This window comes from Schistocerca serialis, chromosome 1, assembly GCF_023864345.2.
Source record: "Schistocerca serialis cubense isolate TAMUIC-IGC-003099 chromosome 1, iqSchSeri2.2, whole genome shotgun sequence".
Taxonomy (NCBI): Eukaryota; Metazoa; Arthropoda; class Insecta; order Orthoptera; family Acrididae; genus Schistocerca; species Schistocerca serialis.
This window is the reverse complement of record NC_064638.1, coordinates 878,506,176-878,525,075: the sequence shown is the minus strand read 5'-3', so window position 1 is coordinate 878,525,075 and position 18,900 is coordinate 878,506,176. Positions and strand designations below refer to the sequence as shown.

At 37.6% G+C, this 18,900-nt stretch overlaps 1 protein-coding gene across 1 annotated transcript in view; it reads left to right on the top strand.

Annotated features, from left to right (window-relative positions):
* LOC126443572 (uncharacterized) overlaps positions 1–18,900 on the top strand; it is a 106,175-nt gene that overhangs the window by 69,571 nt on the left and 17,704 nt on the right. The window contains exons 13-14 of the mRNA XM_050090958.1: positions 1,523–1,670; positions 13,982–14,047. Of these exons, the coding sequence (XP_049946915.1) occupies positions 1,523–1,670; positions 13,982–14,047 (214 nt within the window). The remainder of the gene's footprint in view (positions 1–1,522; positions 1,671–13,981; positions 14,048–18,900) is intronic.

Here is an 18,900-nt window from a genome sequence, read left to right as displayed (position 1 = left end):
TTACAGTGAGAAGAAGAAAAACACAGATTACATTCGTTCAAGAGAAGTACAATAATCAAGGCAAATTACAGGTAGGTGTATTTAAACTATGAGCACTAACAGCAGTGAACATGAAACAATGTGTTCCAAACAATGTGGTACAGTGATTAGTGCACTGGACTCACACTTTGGAGGAGTATGGCTGAAATTCTGCTTTATCTATCCAGATTTAGGTTTTGTGTGATTTCCCTAAATCACTCCATGCAAGTGCCAGGATGGTTCCTTTGAAAGGAACTCATTCTTGAAACATTCAAAGTGTGTGTTTTGTCTGTAATGACACTTACGTTGGTGGGACATTAAAACCTAATCTCCTCCTCCTCCTCCACTCTCTCTCTCTCTCTCTCTCTCTCTCTCTCTCTCTCTCTCTCTCTCTCTCTCTCTCTAACCTGTTGTACCTTTTTGTTGTCCACCTTATTTACACAATCTTTTGTTATTTAATGCATGACAACTTTTAAGTATTTGAACATAATGTTTCTTTTATACCAGCTCTAGGTTCCAAATTTGCCCAGCCAGCACTTCTGTTGCTACCTATTCTGACCCTACTGTTCATAACATTTATTTTATCAAGCAATAACCCACTTGAGAAACTAGGCAAATTTACATAAACTCACATTGTACATACAATGAGAGTGAAATACATTGATAGACTATATTTACTGGTAGCACAGTAGCAGAGATCTACACTGAGTCTTGTATAGTCTTCTTTTCCTTCTTGCTCTTGTTATTTTTCCTCTTTTTTTCCATTGTTATATGAATGGGTTTTGGCTGTGTTAGTGACAGTTGGTGGCCTGATGCCCTTCGTGACACCACAACACAGCTGGAACAGAATTTGTATAACCCATCTGTCTGTCTAGAATAAATAACATCTTCAAGTGTGAGAATATTCTTGGAAATGTTTGTGCAGTGTGTATCTGAGGGATGGCATGGGTACCAGTGTGGTAATTATTTAGATGGATGTGGGAAGTGGACCAAAATCCTCTTCCAAGCTGGCTGGCCCACCAGCCCATGTCATTAATCCACTATTTGACCCAGGGCAGGTTCGCCTCTCCAAATCGCGGAAGTGGTGTATTAATGTGCTCAGCTGTCTGGGTGTGTTGCATTGTGTTTTGCAAATACATTCCACAAAACTGATAACTCCAGACACTGCATTAGAAGGCTCAATTTTCATCACAAGTTTCCTTCAATACTCTGGTCATATATTATCCTGCTATAATCTTTTATAATCTATTGTCTAGCTCCATATTTCCACTTGTAACTCTCTATACATATTTTTCTTGGTTGTTGCCCTTCTGTCCATAAGTTTGAACCTTCCCTCTCATTACACACATTCATCTTTTTCTGACTGCCTTAATATTTGAAGTGTGTTCTACTCCTCTTTGAGATAGTGCCTTGTGACACACTGCATGCTTCCATTGTGTGTATTATATCTTTTGTTAATATAACTTTCTTATTTTTGTACTAGTGGTTTTGCTCTGATTTACAGGTCTGCACTTCTAGAGAGACTGAGACATCAAGAGGAGCTTACTCGCAACTGGGAAACAACAAGTGAACAGCTGCGTGTGGAACTGCAACGTGCCCATGAGGATCTTGCAGTTTGCACAAGGCAGCTGGAGAAGGCACAGCAACTCCAGGTCTGCTACAACAACCATACTCCTGAACACTTGCACTAGGTCACTCACTTCATTTGGTGGTCTGTTCCCTGCACTCATGTAACACAGTTTGGCCTGAGGTTTTATTAAGTGTTTTGGTTTTGGGTAAATTTTGGAATGAAGTGCTCAGCTGTTTAACCCTTGCTGTTGCTTGATGGAATCCTAATTTATACATCATGAAGTCTAATTATGCACTTTTAATAATACATTTCTGCTGTGTTCCCTTTGCTTCCTGCACTGTGGTGTGTATAACAGCATAAAAGTTTTCAATAGAGATGCTATAAATACAAACAAACTGACAGAAAGTGTCAAACAGAAAGGTACTGCATGTTCCACATGTAGCATTAATAATGAAAAGGAGTTATGAATACATAGAACAAATATTGTTACTGGAACATGCCAACATTAAAAATTTGTACAAAATTTTAAAGAGCACAGTAATGCACTGTTGACTACAAACTTATTTTTTAAATTATATTATACAGCTGCTGGTATCAACAAACAGTTACTGAGATTGTGGTTGAATGTATGCAAGGGTTTTGTTCATAATTTGGTTGTGGAAGTTTTATTTACTAGAAGAGGGTAATTGTTTAAAATATTTGCCTATCTTACAGATGTAATTTATCATAGCATAACATACAAATAACATAAATATTTCTATGCTGATTTGATAAGTTTCTCCCTATTTCAGAATTAATGTGGTTTTTAATTTTGAAATGATTTTATGGAATTTAGGGTTCCAGGTGTTTCTGACACCTTAAATGAAGTTGTACTATCATGACTTCTGATGTATTTACCATTGCAGTACATTGCTGATTAAAGTTAGAATTGATCTCACCAGTTGATTGAAAAGTTCAATTTTCCATGACATAGCTGTCTATATAATTCATGCAGATACTTTGTGTGAACTCAAAAATACTCTGCAGGCAAGTCATTTGCATCATAAAACTCTGTAAAATCTTTACTTAGGCTGTGGCCACACTGCGTTATCGTACACAGGAAGTACTATTCACACAAATCTTTTAGTATTCCTTGCCATCTTATAGCAGTCATTATTTAGTGAAAAAAAGGACCACCAATGGATAGCTCATTGTGCCTTTAATGTTCACTTTTCTCTATCGTTCCAGCACAGATGTGCAGGTTTTTCATTTCTGCTGAACCATAGATTTATATTTATTAACTGTATAATATGTAAAATTCGTTTCTGTTGCAGACCACAGAATATTGTTCAGTAATTTCTGTCATCCACCATGTGATTCAAGAAAAATTTAGGATGTTTACAGTGACATTGCAACCTTCTTGATGCTTGTCATATTGTTTACTTACATCAGTATGGTTCTAATTACATAAAATTTCATGAAACCCTTAATTACATGACTTTTGTGGATTCCTTGTGAATATTTTATTGGGAGCACTTTTTTGAGAGTATCTTCATGTGTAATTGTTATAAAAAATTCTCTCATGTACAAATATAACGAATCAAATATCTCAAATTCAAACAAGTGGACCTAGAAGGCATTTAAAACGTCTTTAAAAAGACAGGTAATGTAAAGTACAATAATACTTGCAATGTATAGATAGGAAATGCATCACTTACAAGGATGAAGTTAATGAATGATAGACATTAACTGGTTTGTGCAGATTTCAAAACTGGCCGGGGTACTGTTACACAATATTCACAGAACAGCATAGGTAATGATGCCCACTAGCAGCAGCCTTTGTCCTCAAACGTGACAAATTTGCCCGGCATTATTTCTAGAAGTTTCATTTGAAATGTTAGTAAGCATTATGTAATTGGACTCATCTTATTTTTATAGCTGTCACCTGCAAAAAAAAAAAAAACCTGTAGCTGTGTTCTAGAAAATGAAAAAAGAACAATAAATGATAGTTGGTTCAATATCTCAGCTGATATAAAGTTTTAGAATTTCAAAGTTGTGCATTAGTTTCTTTCAATTTTGTGCCACATTTTCATCAGGAAGTAAGTTATACACTCTGTAATTTGTCGAATGAATACCATTCTGTGGCATCTCCTATAGGCCTATTTTGGTCCCTCTTTTGTTTAATTGTCAAGCCTGGACTGTTAAGCATATGTTTCACAAAATTTTCCACTTATTGGTGTGGGTCTTTTTAAACATTTTTTGCTTTACCAAATGTGTCTAAAACTTCTTAATTCATCTCTCCACTTAATTTCCAATATTCACTATGTTTCAAGTGTCCCTAGTTTTCTCAATTCACTTTTCACTTTCAAGCAGTGCTATGTTCCAAACACATATTTAAAAAATTATTCCACAGTTTGACTAAATTTGTTCTAGAAAATTTGCTTTGTCTATGCTAGTCTATTCCTTGCATTCCTTTGTTGCTACTTGTATGAAATTCTGGCCTTAGGTAATAGATCACTTCATATTTATGATAGCTTTCCCAATTTTGGCACTGAATAGTTATGTTGCTCTTCTTAATTTGTGCTTGACCCATCAGTTTCACCATTGGCTTTAATAGCTCTTGATAGTCATTTTTCTTTTAGGACCTTATCACTGATGTACAATTATCATGGAATTTTCCGTATTTCTGTTATACCTTGCAACATTTGATTGTCCAAAGCCTTTAATGATATCCCACTGTTGATCTTGGAAATCAGCTGTTGATGTTGTGCAACAGTGATCATCTATCCCTAACTCATTCTAAATCTAATTTACTTCCAGATGCATCAATGATTTGGTTTTCCATTAAGGTGCAGTAACAGTTCTTCTTTCTTAATGAAAGAAATACGAGCATTAAGCCCTGGTTTTCCAGTGTCACACTCTTTAGTAACATGTCCCAGTAACTTTATATTTGTTGGATTTTGGTTTTCAGTTTTAATAGCTCAGAATTACACTCTTTTTACATTGTTTTGGCATCCTCCACTACACAGATTTGTATTCCTCATACTTGTTTCCTATGTATTGTAACACTGGTATTAAGAAACGGTACCTTCATATTTCAGTTTATCATCATGTTTCACCTGCAAAGGAAAATTGTAGAACTTGCATCTCAAACTCTACCTCCAGGACTTGAATGTTGTTTAACACTTGAGTGGAAACAAAATCAGTTAACAAATAATTTTAAAAAACCACAATTGTTCAATAACGGGGAGTGGCTTGTCAAACTCTGTTTACATTACCCTGTAGTGCAAAAAGCAGACTGGTCAAAGACTTACTGCCATTGTTTTGATGCTGCATGTTTCATAGATTTGTTTTTGATTAAGCACTTTGTTTCTATTTGTTTATGATTATGCTCCATTGCAATCACTTTGTTTAGTGACTACTAAATTTTCAATCATATTTTGTTTGCCATGTTTTAGATAAGTGTATAATACAGCACTGTTAAAGTTGAAATGGAGACAGGGACAGAAATAACCTTCCCCCTATACACCTGGAGTAAACAGTCGTACATGTAATTGTAAAAAGACATTTTCCAAGTTAGAATCAGAGATAAAAGCTTTTGCATATGAATATACTCACTGCTTTTGCATTCATAGAATGTATGATTTGTTTTATACTGTCAAACAGAAGTTTTATTCATAAGGTTTGTGATTAGTTACATGGGTGCTTTTCTGTACACTCTAAGCCTGTACCAACTTTAAAGGTGCTAGTTAAGATTGCCCTTTGCACACGATACATGCTTCTGGCTGTGTGAGGTATATGAAGTACATGTGCAAACTCCATGTATGTAGACTGCAGGAATAGTGAATACTGAGTAAAAAAATCAGTAATTGTATTTCTTTCTCTTTACTGAGATTTATACAAACAACTTTGTATTTAATTTTAAATACCCTGTATTTTTGCAGTGGACTTATTTTTATTACTCTTAGCAACACCTTCTATAAATGATGTATGTTTGTATGAGATTCATAAATTTTTAATACAAAATATAGTTTTTTGTCTGTATATGTTGGTAATACACCCATTTTTGTACCTAGTACTTCATTCCCCCTGTTTTCCTTCACTCATTTGTGTACCTAGATGTAGAAACTTCTTACAGTTAACAATACTGTGTAGGTAAATTTCCTTATTTTGTTTTCCTGTATTTAGAGTTTATAATCCAGTTACAAAAACAACCTGCTCTTGTTTATTAGGTTCCCCAGTAATGTGAGTAATAGAAACAGAAATATATTGATAAAATGTTCAAGACCATGAGTGAAGATGTTGCTTCAACAAGGCACAAAAAGAGGGAGTGTAAAAACATGTAATGTGAAGAATTTATCGGTTATGAAATTGTGTATACCCATGTAATGATGTCATAGAGAGAGAATGACATGGAAAATGACTGGACTTGATTTTCCCATGTAGGGCAGAATTTTACCATGTATCTGTAGGCATATGTGAGTCATTCAGAAGGACAAAGATCAAACAGTGGAAAATCCAGGATGGAATGTAACAATATTATAAAAGGAAAGTTGCTATTCACCACATAGCAGAGATGCTGAGTCACAGGTAGGCACAACAAAAAGACTATCTTTTTGTTGTGCCCATCTGCAACTCAGTATTTCCACTATATGGTGAGTACACACTTTCCTTTTCATAATATTGTTTCAATCAGAAGGAAGTTAGAAATATAAATTAGAATATTTGTGGCAAAGGAGGAACATGCTCTTAACCATTTACTGAAACATAAGTAAATTCGACAGGGAGTGGTCGTCAGATTTAAACATACAGTAGAATCTCATGATTTCAGAATTTCCAAAAATTCCCAAATCAGGAGAACAGATAAAATTGGTAACAGGAGAAATAACAGACATGATTTGCAGGCACATTTCACTGGAAGATGACTCACTCTGGAACATTAAAAAAAATTGAATTTGAATGTATTTTATCCATAATGGATGTAGTTGAACTCCATGACTGTTGCTTTATTTGGTGTAGAACTTGTCACTTTCAAATGTTTCCTATATCTTGTGTTGCTCCAGGGCATGGAACAACTTTTTATTCCTTACGATGCTGAAACATTTAGTTTCCTTTTCTTGTTTGAGATGTTTACCTTTCTCCTAGTGACAGGTTTTTGAAAGTTATCAAAAACTGGAAATTAAACCATGTTCTTAAAGTTGTATGTCTGTCATCTCTACTTCTGTGTAATTACATGTTCTTAAAATTTCTATGAATGCCCTTGATGCAGAAAATCTAATTAGAATTTAGTAAGTACTTATGCATTCCATTCATTCCAGCAAAATGAGTGTTACAAATTGCACACCTCTTCTTTGAAATTATTCATTACGTCACCTAATCTGAATTTGAATACAGGTGAATTATCTGACACTCATATCAGGATGAATGACACAAGATTCTGGTAAGCCCCACTATGTGCCCACAAGACTGCACAGGCACTGGTGCCCATTCCAACAAATATCAATCATGTAACAAATAGCCTGTTAGTTTTTATTTACAGAATAAGCTTTCTGCAATGCTGTGGTGCACATAAAGAATTTACTACAATTCTTCCAGATGGATGGTGAAAAATTGATTTCACACACAATCAAAGCTGTAGTGCATCAAGGTTTGGTTGAGGTTATGGATAAACCATTACAGAAAATAGTTTATACATCCATTCTTACTTTGTACTAGTGCTTGATTTGTAGACAGGAGTATTATCATACTGTGATAAAATCATCACACCATCACTACTTAATTACTACAATACTATTCACCAGGAATTTACCAGAACCACAAACATCCATCTTAGTGACCCACTATGTACTGTGACTCTGTCTGTAAACATTCTTCCACTGCTCCACGGAACAAAAATTGCATTGTCTGCACCATTCTAGGCAATAACACGCATTCACTTCTGTACGCAGCCAGTTATTGACAGTTGAACATTGAATCCTGTCATATTGTGACAGTTTGTCTTGTTACTGATGTCTGCACCTGAGCTGCAGTGGGAGTCCTCTGCAGTAACTGACAGAAATGCTGACTAGTCCACGTCTGTTAACTGAAGACTTGAAATAAAAAAGGCTCTAAGCATCAAAACATGAATTTCAGGAAAATTTCCTGAAAGTGGAAATGCGATGAAGACCTCTAAATGCCATAGTTCAGTACCCACCAAAAAGATAGTAAAGAGGACAAATGAATGAAACAAGTATGTTTTTTGTTCATACTCCCAAAGTTCATTCTGTAGTACTTTTATAAAACTGTTTGTTGTCATTATTTGTCAGGTACTGCATTATTTCTGTGAGGTCTTCCTTCTTTTCTTCAGAGATGTGGCATGTAACATCCAGGGCAGGGAGTTGCATTTTCTTGATGTCCTGCAGTTGCATACATTTTCTCAAAATAGCAGTAACTTCCCAGGCATCAATTTCAATTAAGCTTATGCTGGTTTAAGTGCACAAGACTTCTGTCTGTCCACCTGTAGCCACTGTACTTTGGAAGTGTGCCTGCTATAGTGATTCACTCTCATTGAAAAGACCGTGTATGCCGTATCACTTGATTTTCCGTTTCGACACTGAATTTTCGGAGTTGTGTTTTGTAACACCTGGTCTTCTTGTAAGTGGTAAGACGTTAGATAGTACCTGGATTTTCTTCTGAGTTAATGAAGATATTTCAGCAAACATTCCTCTGTAAATGAGCACCAAAGACATTCCTCTGTAAATGGAACAATGTAATGAACAGGTGATTGTCTCCTGCTCTGTGATGGATCATTAGAGGAACGATGAGGTCTTCTTTTAACGTGCAGTATTTGCATCAACACCATCAAGTAACTCTCTTATCTTTAAATATCTTACAGGGCATAAACGTCTTCAAAAAGACTGAATGTGTTCATAGCTGAGGTTCTTGCATTTATACTTTCATGCACACTGACTCTGAAAGCAAGGAAAACTCTGTGCACTATACCTCATGATACTCTTTTTATGTTTTTCTTTCATCAAAATCAGCATGATTTAGTTAGACTTCATTGTTTCTTTCATGCAAAAAGAACAAAAAGAAACATTCTGTCAAGGTACGGTGTAGTTATCAATCGGTAATAAGACTTTCATCCTGTGCTGGATGAGCTTTTTCAGGAATATGTTTATTGCTGAACCTATGTACTCATTCCCTCCATTTTTCAGCTTTTCCTGATTGCAGCCGCAACATCTTCTTTTTTAAAAATGTCATTTCTTTCCAGTCAAACTGTTATAAACATTTGCTGCCTCTGTCGTTTTATCTAACCCTGAGGAATAATCGTATGAACCCAGTGCCTTCTACATGTTGCTGCAATGACTGTTAAAACTGTGTGCCATCTGTTGATTGATTGCATTTGGTGCTATTTTTTTATTTGTGGCAGTTGGAGCCTTTTATTTGTTGTTGGGTTTGGCATCTAGATCTCATTTTATGCAAAACTTCAGAATTCCTTATCATGGCACTTATAGTGTCATTTTTTTCAAATTTTAAGTCTTAAATTTATTACAGAGGAACACTGTCTGGCAGTGTGTGCAGGGGCTAGAATGCCAACAGGCACAGACATGTGGGAACAGTAGGTTACTGTAGGTTGAGACCAGAATAATTACAGGAACAGAGAATGTGCTGTAAAAATAACTCTCATATAGGCAGTTCAGAAAAACTGGCGATGGAAGGGAGGGACCTGATGGCTTGGGTTGTGAAGCACCCATTGAAATCGAGGATGTTTATGTAGCTGCATGTTATGCCACATGATGGCCTACTTTGCTCTCAGCCGTAGCTTGGCGGTGGCCATTCATCCTGGTAGACAGCCAGTTGGTTGTCACACCAATATAAAAAGCTGTGCAGAGGTTGCAGCACAGGTGATAAATGACAAGGCTGCTTCACAGATGGCCCAGCCCCTGATGGCATAGGATAAACTTTAGCCCTACACCGAATTTAACCATGCTGGACTTGTCAGAGATCCACTTTCCTTCTCCCAGTCTGTGCAATGGAAGCACTTATATGCCGCCAATCCTTCCAATCAAAACCAACCTAATTCAAACATTGAACCCCGGGTCTCCCATTTCAATTTCATACCACAATCCAACCATGATCTTCCCCCCCCCCCCCCCCCCCCCCTCAAAAAAAAAAATCTAACCAGCCACTGGTCACCTTCCAGGAATTCCTTACCTCCAACTTAGCCTCACCATCCTTCCTCAGGTCCTTTCCTCAGAATACCAATCTTTACACAGAAGAAAGTATACATATATATTATTTTAGTGACCAGTCTTCTAACTGGTTTGATGCAGCCCGCCACCAAAAATTCCCCTCCTTTGCCAACCTCTCATGTCGTAACAGATATCCTATAATCCTGTTCCTGTCGGTGTTTTCCGCATATTGCTTTCTTCTCTGATTCTGTGTAGAACATATTCATTCCTAACCTTATCAGTCCACTTAATTTTCAACATTTGTCTATAGCACCTCAGCTCAGATGCTTCAATTCTCTTCTATCCAGTTTTCCCACAGTCCATTTTTCACTACCTTACAATGCTGTGCACCAGATGTGCATTCCCAGAAATTTCTTCCTCAGATTAAGGCCTATGTTTGATACTAGTAGGCTTCTCTTGGCCAGGACTGCCCTTTTTGCCAGTACTAGTCTGCTTTTAATGTCTTTCTTGCCCTGTACATCATTGGTTATTTTACTGCCTAGATAGTAGAATTCCTTATCTTCATATATTTTGTGATCATCAAGCCTGGTGTTAAGTTTCTCACTGTTCTCGTTTCTTCTACTTCTCATTATTTTCGTCTTTCTTTGGTTTACACTCAATCCACATTCTGTACTCATTAGACTGTTAATTCCATTCAGCAGACCATGTAATTCTTCTTCACTTTCACTGAGGATAGCAATATCATCAGTGAATTGTATCATTGGTATCCTTTCGTCTTGAATTTTAATTCCACTCCTGAACCTTTCTGTTATTTCCATCATTGCTTCCTTGATGCTCAGGATGAACAGTAGGGGTGAAAGACTATATCCCTGTATTACATCCTTTTTTAATCCAAGCACTTCGTTCTTGGTCATCCGCTCTTACTAGTCCCTCTGGGCTCTTGTACATATTGTATATTACCCTACTCTCTCTATAGCTTACACCCCACTTTTCTCAGAATTTCGAACATCTTGCACCATTTTACATTGTCAACCACTTTTTCCAGGTTGACAAATCCTATGAATGTACCTTGATTTTTCATTAGCCTTGTTTCCATTATCAACCACAACATCAGAAATGTGTCTCTAGTGCCTTTACATCCCCCAAAGCCAAACTAACCATCATCTAACACACCCCCAATTTTATTTTCCATTATTCTGTATATTATCCTTGTCAGCAACTTTGATGCATGAGCTATTAAGCTGATTGTGCGATAATTCTCAGCATATCTTAACCTACAACTACTCCTTTGAAGGAAAGGTATACAGACGAATCTGCAGCACAGCCATGGGCACCTGCATGGCACCCTCCTATGAAAACCTGTTCAAGGGCCATCTATAGGAGACCTTCCTAGCCCCCCAAAACTCCAACCCTTAGTCTGGTTCAGGTTAATTGATGATACCTTCGTGATCTTGATTCAGAGCAAAGACATCCTATCTTCATTCCTTCACATCCTCAAGCCCTTCTCTCCCATCCACTTCACCTGGTACTCCTCAACCCAGTGTGCCACCTTCCTAGATATTGAACTCATCCTCTCTGATGGCTTCATCTTCACTTCTGCCCACATTAAACCCACTGACCACCAACAGTACCTGCATTTTGACACCAAAAGTCCCTTCCATGCAGTCTGGCAGTGAGAAGAACTGTCTTGCTTAGTATGCTGATCATCTCACCAAGGCCTTCACAGAAAGGTACTGTCTGCCAAACCTAGTCCACAAACAGATCTCCTGTGTCATCTCCCCTCAAATCCCCAACCCTCCCACCACCTCCAAGAACTGGCCATCTTCGTCACCCAGTACCATGCTGGACTGCCAACAACTGAACCACATACTTCTCCAGGACTTTGATTACCTATCATTATGCCCTGAAATGAGGGATATCCTATTCCAGATCCTTCCTACTCCTCCTAAAGCGGTGTTTCGTTGCCCACCCAACCTCCATAACATCCTAGTCCATCACTATGCCACTCCCAATCCCAGTTCCTTGCCACAAGGATCATATCCCAGTGGGAGATCCAGGCGCAAAACATGCCCTCCATCCACCCAGCACTTCCTATTCTAGTCCTGAAACAGGTTTATCCTACCCCATCAGGGGCAGGGCCACCTGTGAAAGCAGCCATGTTATTTACCAGCTCTGCTGCAATCATTGTGCAGCTTTTTATTTTGGTACAACTACCAACCAGCTGTCCACCAGGATGAATGACCACCACCGAACCATGGCGAAGAGCAAAGTAGACCACCCTGTGGCACAACATACAGCTGTTCATAAAATGCTTGATTTCAGTGGCTGCTTCACTACCCAAACCATCTGGATCCTCCACTCCACCACCAGCTTTTCTGAACTGCTCAGACAGGAGTTATCCTTACAACACATTCTCTGTTACTGTAATTATCCTGGCCTAAACTATGGTAACATGCTTTCCCCACACCTTCTACCCAACCGTTTCTACCTCTGTCCTATCATCACCTCCCCATTCTTGTCTCCCAGCCTCTTTGTTTGCTGCCCTCTGTGAATGCACCAGCCCTTCTTTCCCAGCTCCTGTCCTTTTTGCTCCTTTTTCCCCTCACCTCCCTGCCCCACAACTTTCTGATGCTGTACCTGTTGGCATTCTAGTCCTTGCACACTCTGTCCCCCCACCCATATACTACTATCCCTTACCCTTCCCCACCCCCTCCAGATCACTGCTGCCATCCCACATGATAGTCGCATTCTGGCTTGAGCTACCAGTGCTGGTGGTCATGTGTGTGAGAGTTATGCTTGCTTGTGTGTTTGAATGGTGTGTGTTTCTCTGTTTCTCTTTTTCTGATGAGGACTGTGGCCGAAAGCTTTGTGTAAGTGTCTTTTAATTGTGCCTGCTGCAACTTAGCATGTCTTCTTTTAGGTAAGCAGCAATCCATCTTTTCCTTCATTGTTGAAAGATACTCTGCTGCTCGTAGCAATTAAAGGATCAATCAGTACATTGTGATACACATTGAGAGAATATGTGTCTAAAGCACACTCACCATTACAACAGGAAGTAGGGAAGGGCTCTTGTACTCACTTCAGACACTTGAATAGTTATCAGTATACTGCATTAATGTTAATTTTCATATGAATTAGAGTGTTGTGATGTCCAAAAATATAATTTGCTAGGATCGCTGGTGTTTCAGTCCACTGGTGCAGTAGAATCCATTTAGTCATGGCATTACATAACAAATACTGTTGGAGAACCCTATGAAATTACTTAAAAATGGGAAATAGTCAAAGTAATTAAGACAAGGTCATCCCCAAGCAACCACTCCCAGAGACAAATGTTACATATTTCTCAAAGACCATCAGAATAAATGGAAGAAAGGAACTTAGCTGCATTGGGCACTACTAACAGCAATACAGACAGATATCAGCTCAAGCTTCATGCATTTGTCAACAAATGTGTTTTGCCACACACACACACACACACACACACACACACACACACACACACATATATATATATATATATATATATATATATATATATATATATATATATATAAAAACACAGATGATGTGACTTACTGAACGAAAGTGCTGGCAGGTCGATAGACACACAAACATACACATGAAATTCAAGCTTTCGCAACAAACTGTTGCCTCATCAGGAAAGAGGGAAGGAGAGGGAAAGACGAAAGGATGTGGGTTTTAAGGGAGAGGGTAAGGAATTGGAATGACTCCTTACCCTCTCCCTTAAAACCCACATCCTTTCGTCTTTCCCTCTCCTTCCCTCTTTCCTGATGAGGCAACAGTTTGTTGCGAAAGCTTGAAATTAATGTGTATGTTTGTGTTTGTTTGTGTGTCTATCGACCTGCCAGCACTTTCGTTCAGTAAGTCACATCATCTGTGTTTATATATCAGTATGAAATAAAAAACTTAGATTTCCATAATGTTTGATCATTTGTCTGATATAATTGTTTTGACCGTTGCAGACAACTTAACATGCACATTTATGCACGGCACCAGAAACAAATATCAGAAGTTTGGCTGAATTTTCCCATTTGATTTTCCACAAATTTCAATAATGCTAAAGGGTCATTGAGATGGTAAACATAATTCATTTGATATGTATCTTATGCTGAGTTTTGCTAGAGGGCAAAGCCAGACATGCAGATTAGAAATGCTTCATTAGCATTGATAATTCCTGCTATTAATTAGTTGTATTGTGGGTTTATGTCTGTGAATGCAGCAAGAGAGTTGGCAGGAGAAACAGCAGCTGCTCCGTCAGTGGCTGACCAGTGCAGCTTCCCGGGAGGTGAGTGTGATTAGGAAACATGACCAAGAAATTGCTGTTAGAGATTTGATATGTGCAGATACAATTCAATTCATTATGGCAAATGCATTTGCCAGATAAGATGTTAGAATTTGACAGTAAAATTCTCAACTGTAGTGGATCAGATTTTACTGGCCACTGTCTGGCAGTTTCATCATCTGGAATAAATGAGGTTCTCAAGGACTCCCCATGACTGTGATTTGTAATAGCAAATAATGTTATAAACAATCCTTAGAGGAACAACAAATAGCACTCAGCATATTACAAATGTATATTTGCTAGAGCCTCTACAATGTTTCTGTTCTTGTCACCAACTGATAAATGACCTTTAAGCTCACTACAAATTACTTCCAGTAGCCTCTGTATATTGTGTAGCCATAGATATTTGTATTAGTCTGATTTAAAACATTAACAAAATATGTAAACCTAGGGAATATACTGTTTGTCTAGTGTGTGCATGGGTTTGTGTTTGTGTGTTTCCTTCAGATTATTTACTGTCCATCCACTGCTCTAGTAATTATTTTCTTTTAGTACTAAATCCTTCTCAACCAAGAAATTCTTAAGACATGTTAACTCATTATGTTAGTCACCTTGTGACTTTCATTCTTACATGACTAGGTAGTAAAACTCATGTCAAGGAGAGTCCAGTGCTTCTGTTGTTATGCACACAGGAAACTGGAGAACTTCAAGAGTTTCTGCTTGAAATGTCTTTTTTTATAACATAAGTCATACCTTTTTTAAATACTGATAACTAGTTTTATACAGATATTGGATGTCTTCAGATTCTAGTAGTTGCAGAGCAACTAATGACAACGGTGTTTCTAGGAAACCCATGGTTGCTATGCACATCAATTGCAAATGCTTTGCAACTACTGCGATCTGAAAACTGGAACAAAAGCTTCCATGATTTGTAACTGAACAATATTGGAGTGCAATGGTGGCTACCCAAGAATTTTTGGATCTTAAGTTTAGTTTGACCTACAGCATTTCATGTATTTTTATAAAATTCGGTAATGAATCGAGCATTTGCAGATGAGTAGAAAACGCACATAATTCCTAACTTTTGGAACATGCTAATCTTCTTGTTCCAAAACTGTGGAGAGCAATTAGATTAGGAATTCAGACATTAAAAGTACCTAGTGGATGAGTTTTGCTTTTTGGGGATCAGAATAACTGACAAAGGCTGAAGTAGAGAGGATATAAACTGTAGACTTGCTCTCCTGGAAAAGAGAAGTATTTTAACATCAGATATAAATTCAAGTGTTGGTAGATATTTTCATGGAATGTAGTCTTGTAAGGAAGTAGAATATGGACAATAAACAGTGCAGGGAAGAAGGGAATAGAAACTTTGAAATGTGATTCTAAAAAAACAAAAAAGAAAAACAAAAACAAAAAAAAAAAATCCTGAACAGTAGATGGTTGATTGGATAACTGAAGAAGAGGTACTGAACCAAAGTTAGAAGAAAACAAATTTATGGTACAACTTGACTACTGAAGGGATCATTAATATCACATTTCCTGGGGCATCAAGGAATGGTCAGTTTGTAATGGAGGTTAGTGGGAGGAGGAGTATAAGTTGTAGAGTGAGACCAAGGCTTGACTACAGCAAACAGGTTCGACTGGATGAGGAGACTTATTACCATGGAGAACTACATCAAAGCAGTCTTCATACTGAACACCATAACAAGAATATGTTTTAGCCATTTTGTTATTGATATTGCAATTTGATCTGTTTTCCATGGCTGCCTTTTTCAATCCTAATACTTTTTCTTCTACATTAAGTACATTTATTTTAAGGACACAGAGTACTTTTTTGGTTCCATATTGCATGAAAACAGCACCTACTTCTTTCATGGACTATCTAGGTATTTTGTGTAAGTTTTACAGTTTTGTAGTTTATCCTAGTTAACACAGAACACTTTCTAAACAATTTTCATGTATTTTGAACAATTTAGACTGCACTGAAGCTTATAAAAAACAATAATTAAAAAGTGATGCACTAAATTTTATAAAATTCTTATTCAAATTTAGGTATCATTCAGTCTCACAATCCAGACATGAAGGAGACCAAATATTTACCAAATATGTATGATTTATTGGCTGAGATACTAGATCTATTTAATAATTCTGCACATTAACTATATCAATAAGAATAAAAATTATTGTGTCTTATATTTTAATTTTTAGAAAACTTTTTATTTCTCTATTATTTAATTGAACCTGCAATAAAGTTTAGGTTTACTAGATAGGTATAGGCTATTGTAAGTTACAAGAAAAAATTAGTTCATTGCTTTGTGAACCAAGGAGGTATGTATACCTAAATTCCGATATGCACAACGTGTGAGAAATAGCGAATTAAGATTTGAGTCATACTACATTGTGCCTCAAAACATTACTGGAGCATCCACATCGACATCTATACTCATACTCTATACTCTGCAAATCACCATGAGATGAAGGGCAGAGGGTACATCCCACTGTACCAATTATTAGGGTTCTCCCTATTCCATTCTTGTAAGAAGCATGGGAAGAATGATTGTTGGAATGCCTCTGTGCTTGCAGTAATTGTTGTAATCTCACCCTATGATCCCTGTGTGAGCAACACGTGAGGTTTAGTAGTACATCCCTAGAGTAATAATTTAAAGCTGGTTCTTGAAACCTCATTAATAGAGTTTCTTGGGATAGTTTACATCTGTCTTCAAGAGTCTGCCAGTATCTCTTCAGTATCTCTGTGATTCTCCCCCATGGATTAAACAAACCTGTGACCATTTGTGATGCCCTTCTCTGTATATTTTCAGTATCTTCTGTTAGTCCCATCTGGTACGGGTCCCACACACTTGAGCAATATTCTAGGATGGGACGCATGAGTGATTTGTAAGCAATATCTTTTGCAGACTGATTGCACTTCCCCAATATTCTACCAATAAACCATGGTCTACCACCTGCTTTACTCGCTACTGAACCCAAGTGATCATCCCATTTCATACGAACATTTACAGCAAGTTGCCAATCTTTGCACCATGTTGAAATCTTATAAAGATCTGTCTTAATATTTATGCACCTTCTCTCAAATAGTACTTCATTATAGATAACGGCATCATCTGCAAAGAGCATTATATTACTATTAATATTGTCAGCAAGGTCATTAATATACAACATGAACAGAATGGGTCCAAGCACACTTTTTTGGGACACACCTGAAGTTACTTGTACATCTGACAATGGCTCTGTCTCCAATATAACATGCTGCATCCTCCCTACCAAAATGTCCTCAATCCAGTCAAAAATTGCACTTAATGATCACATGTTTGACAATAAGCATAGGTGTGGCACTGAGTCAAATACTTTTCAGAAATCAAGGAACACTTTGTCTATCTGGTTGCTTTGATCCAAAGCTTTCAGTATGTCACATGAGAAAAGTGCAAGTTGGGCTTCACATGATTGATGTTTTCAAAGTTGATGCTGGTTGGCATTGAGGAGGTCATTCTGTTCAAGATACCTCATTATGTTTGAGCTCAGAATTTGTTCTAAGATTCTACAACAAATCAATGTTAAGGGTATTGGATGGTACTTTTGTGGATAACTTCTACTACCCTTCTTGTAGACGGGTGTAACCTGTACCTTTTTCCAAGAATTGGGCACAGTTTTTTGTTTGAGGGATCTACAACAGATTGTAGTTAGGAAGAGGGGCTAACTCAGCCACAAATTCACATGAATTTCATCAGGGCATGGACATTTGTTCAATTTTAACAATGTCAACTGTTTCTCAACACATCTGTTTCTCACACTAATCCTTATTTCATTCATCTTTTCAGTGGTACGAGGATTAAATTGGTGCTGTTATCCTGGGTTTTTCTTTGTAAAGGAACATTTGAAAATTGAGTTAAGCATTTCAGCTTTTGCTTCACTACCCATGATTTCATTTCCTGTCTCATTCACTGTAGGCGACTCACTTTGGTGCCACTAACAGCGTTTCTTTGGATTTTGAAAAATGTAATTTGACAATATTCTGCTACGATAGCCATTGAAGGCATCATGCATTGCTCTTCATGACAGCCAAACATGTTTCATTCAGTATCTCTCTATCTATAGCCCTCCACTTTGTTTTACATCTAATATGCAGTAATTCTGTTTCCTTAGACGTTTTGTTACAGTGACCATATACCCTCGAGGTTCCCTCCCATTATGTACTGTTCTACTGGGCACATATCTATTCAGTGATTGGTCAACTAGTCTTTTAAACTTGAGCCAGAGTTGCTCTACATATTCCTGGCATGTGCTGAAAGGTTTTATTTCCTCTCTGAGATATGACACTAATAATTTCTATGTAGTTTACTGAACATATACAGGGTGATTCAAAAAGAATACCACAACTTTAGGAATTTAAAACTCTGCAACGACAAAAGGCAGAGCTAAGCACTATCTGTCGGCGAATTAAGGGAGCTATAAAGTTTCATTTAGTTGTACATTTGTTCGCTTGAGGCGCTGTTGACTAGGCGTCAGCGTCAGTTGATGCTAAGATGGCGACCGCTCAACAGAAAGCTTTTTGTGTTATTGAGTACGGCAGAAGTGAATCAACGACAGTTGTTCAGCGTGCATTTCAAATGAAGTATGGTGTTAAACCTCCTGATAGGTGGTGTATTAAACGTTGGTATAACAGTTTACAGAGAATGGGTGTTTGTGCAAAGGGAAAAGTTCTGGACGGCCAAGAACGAGTGATGAAAATGTAGCACGCATCCAGCAAGCATTTGTTTGCAGCCCAGGAAAATCGACTCGCAGAGCTAGCAGAGAGCTGCAAATTCCACAATCAACTGTATGGAGAGTCCTACGAAAAA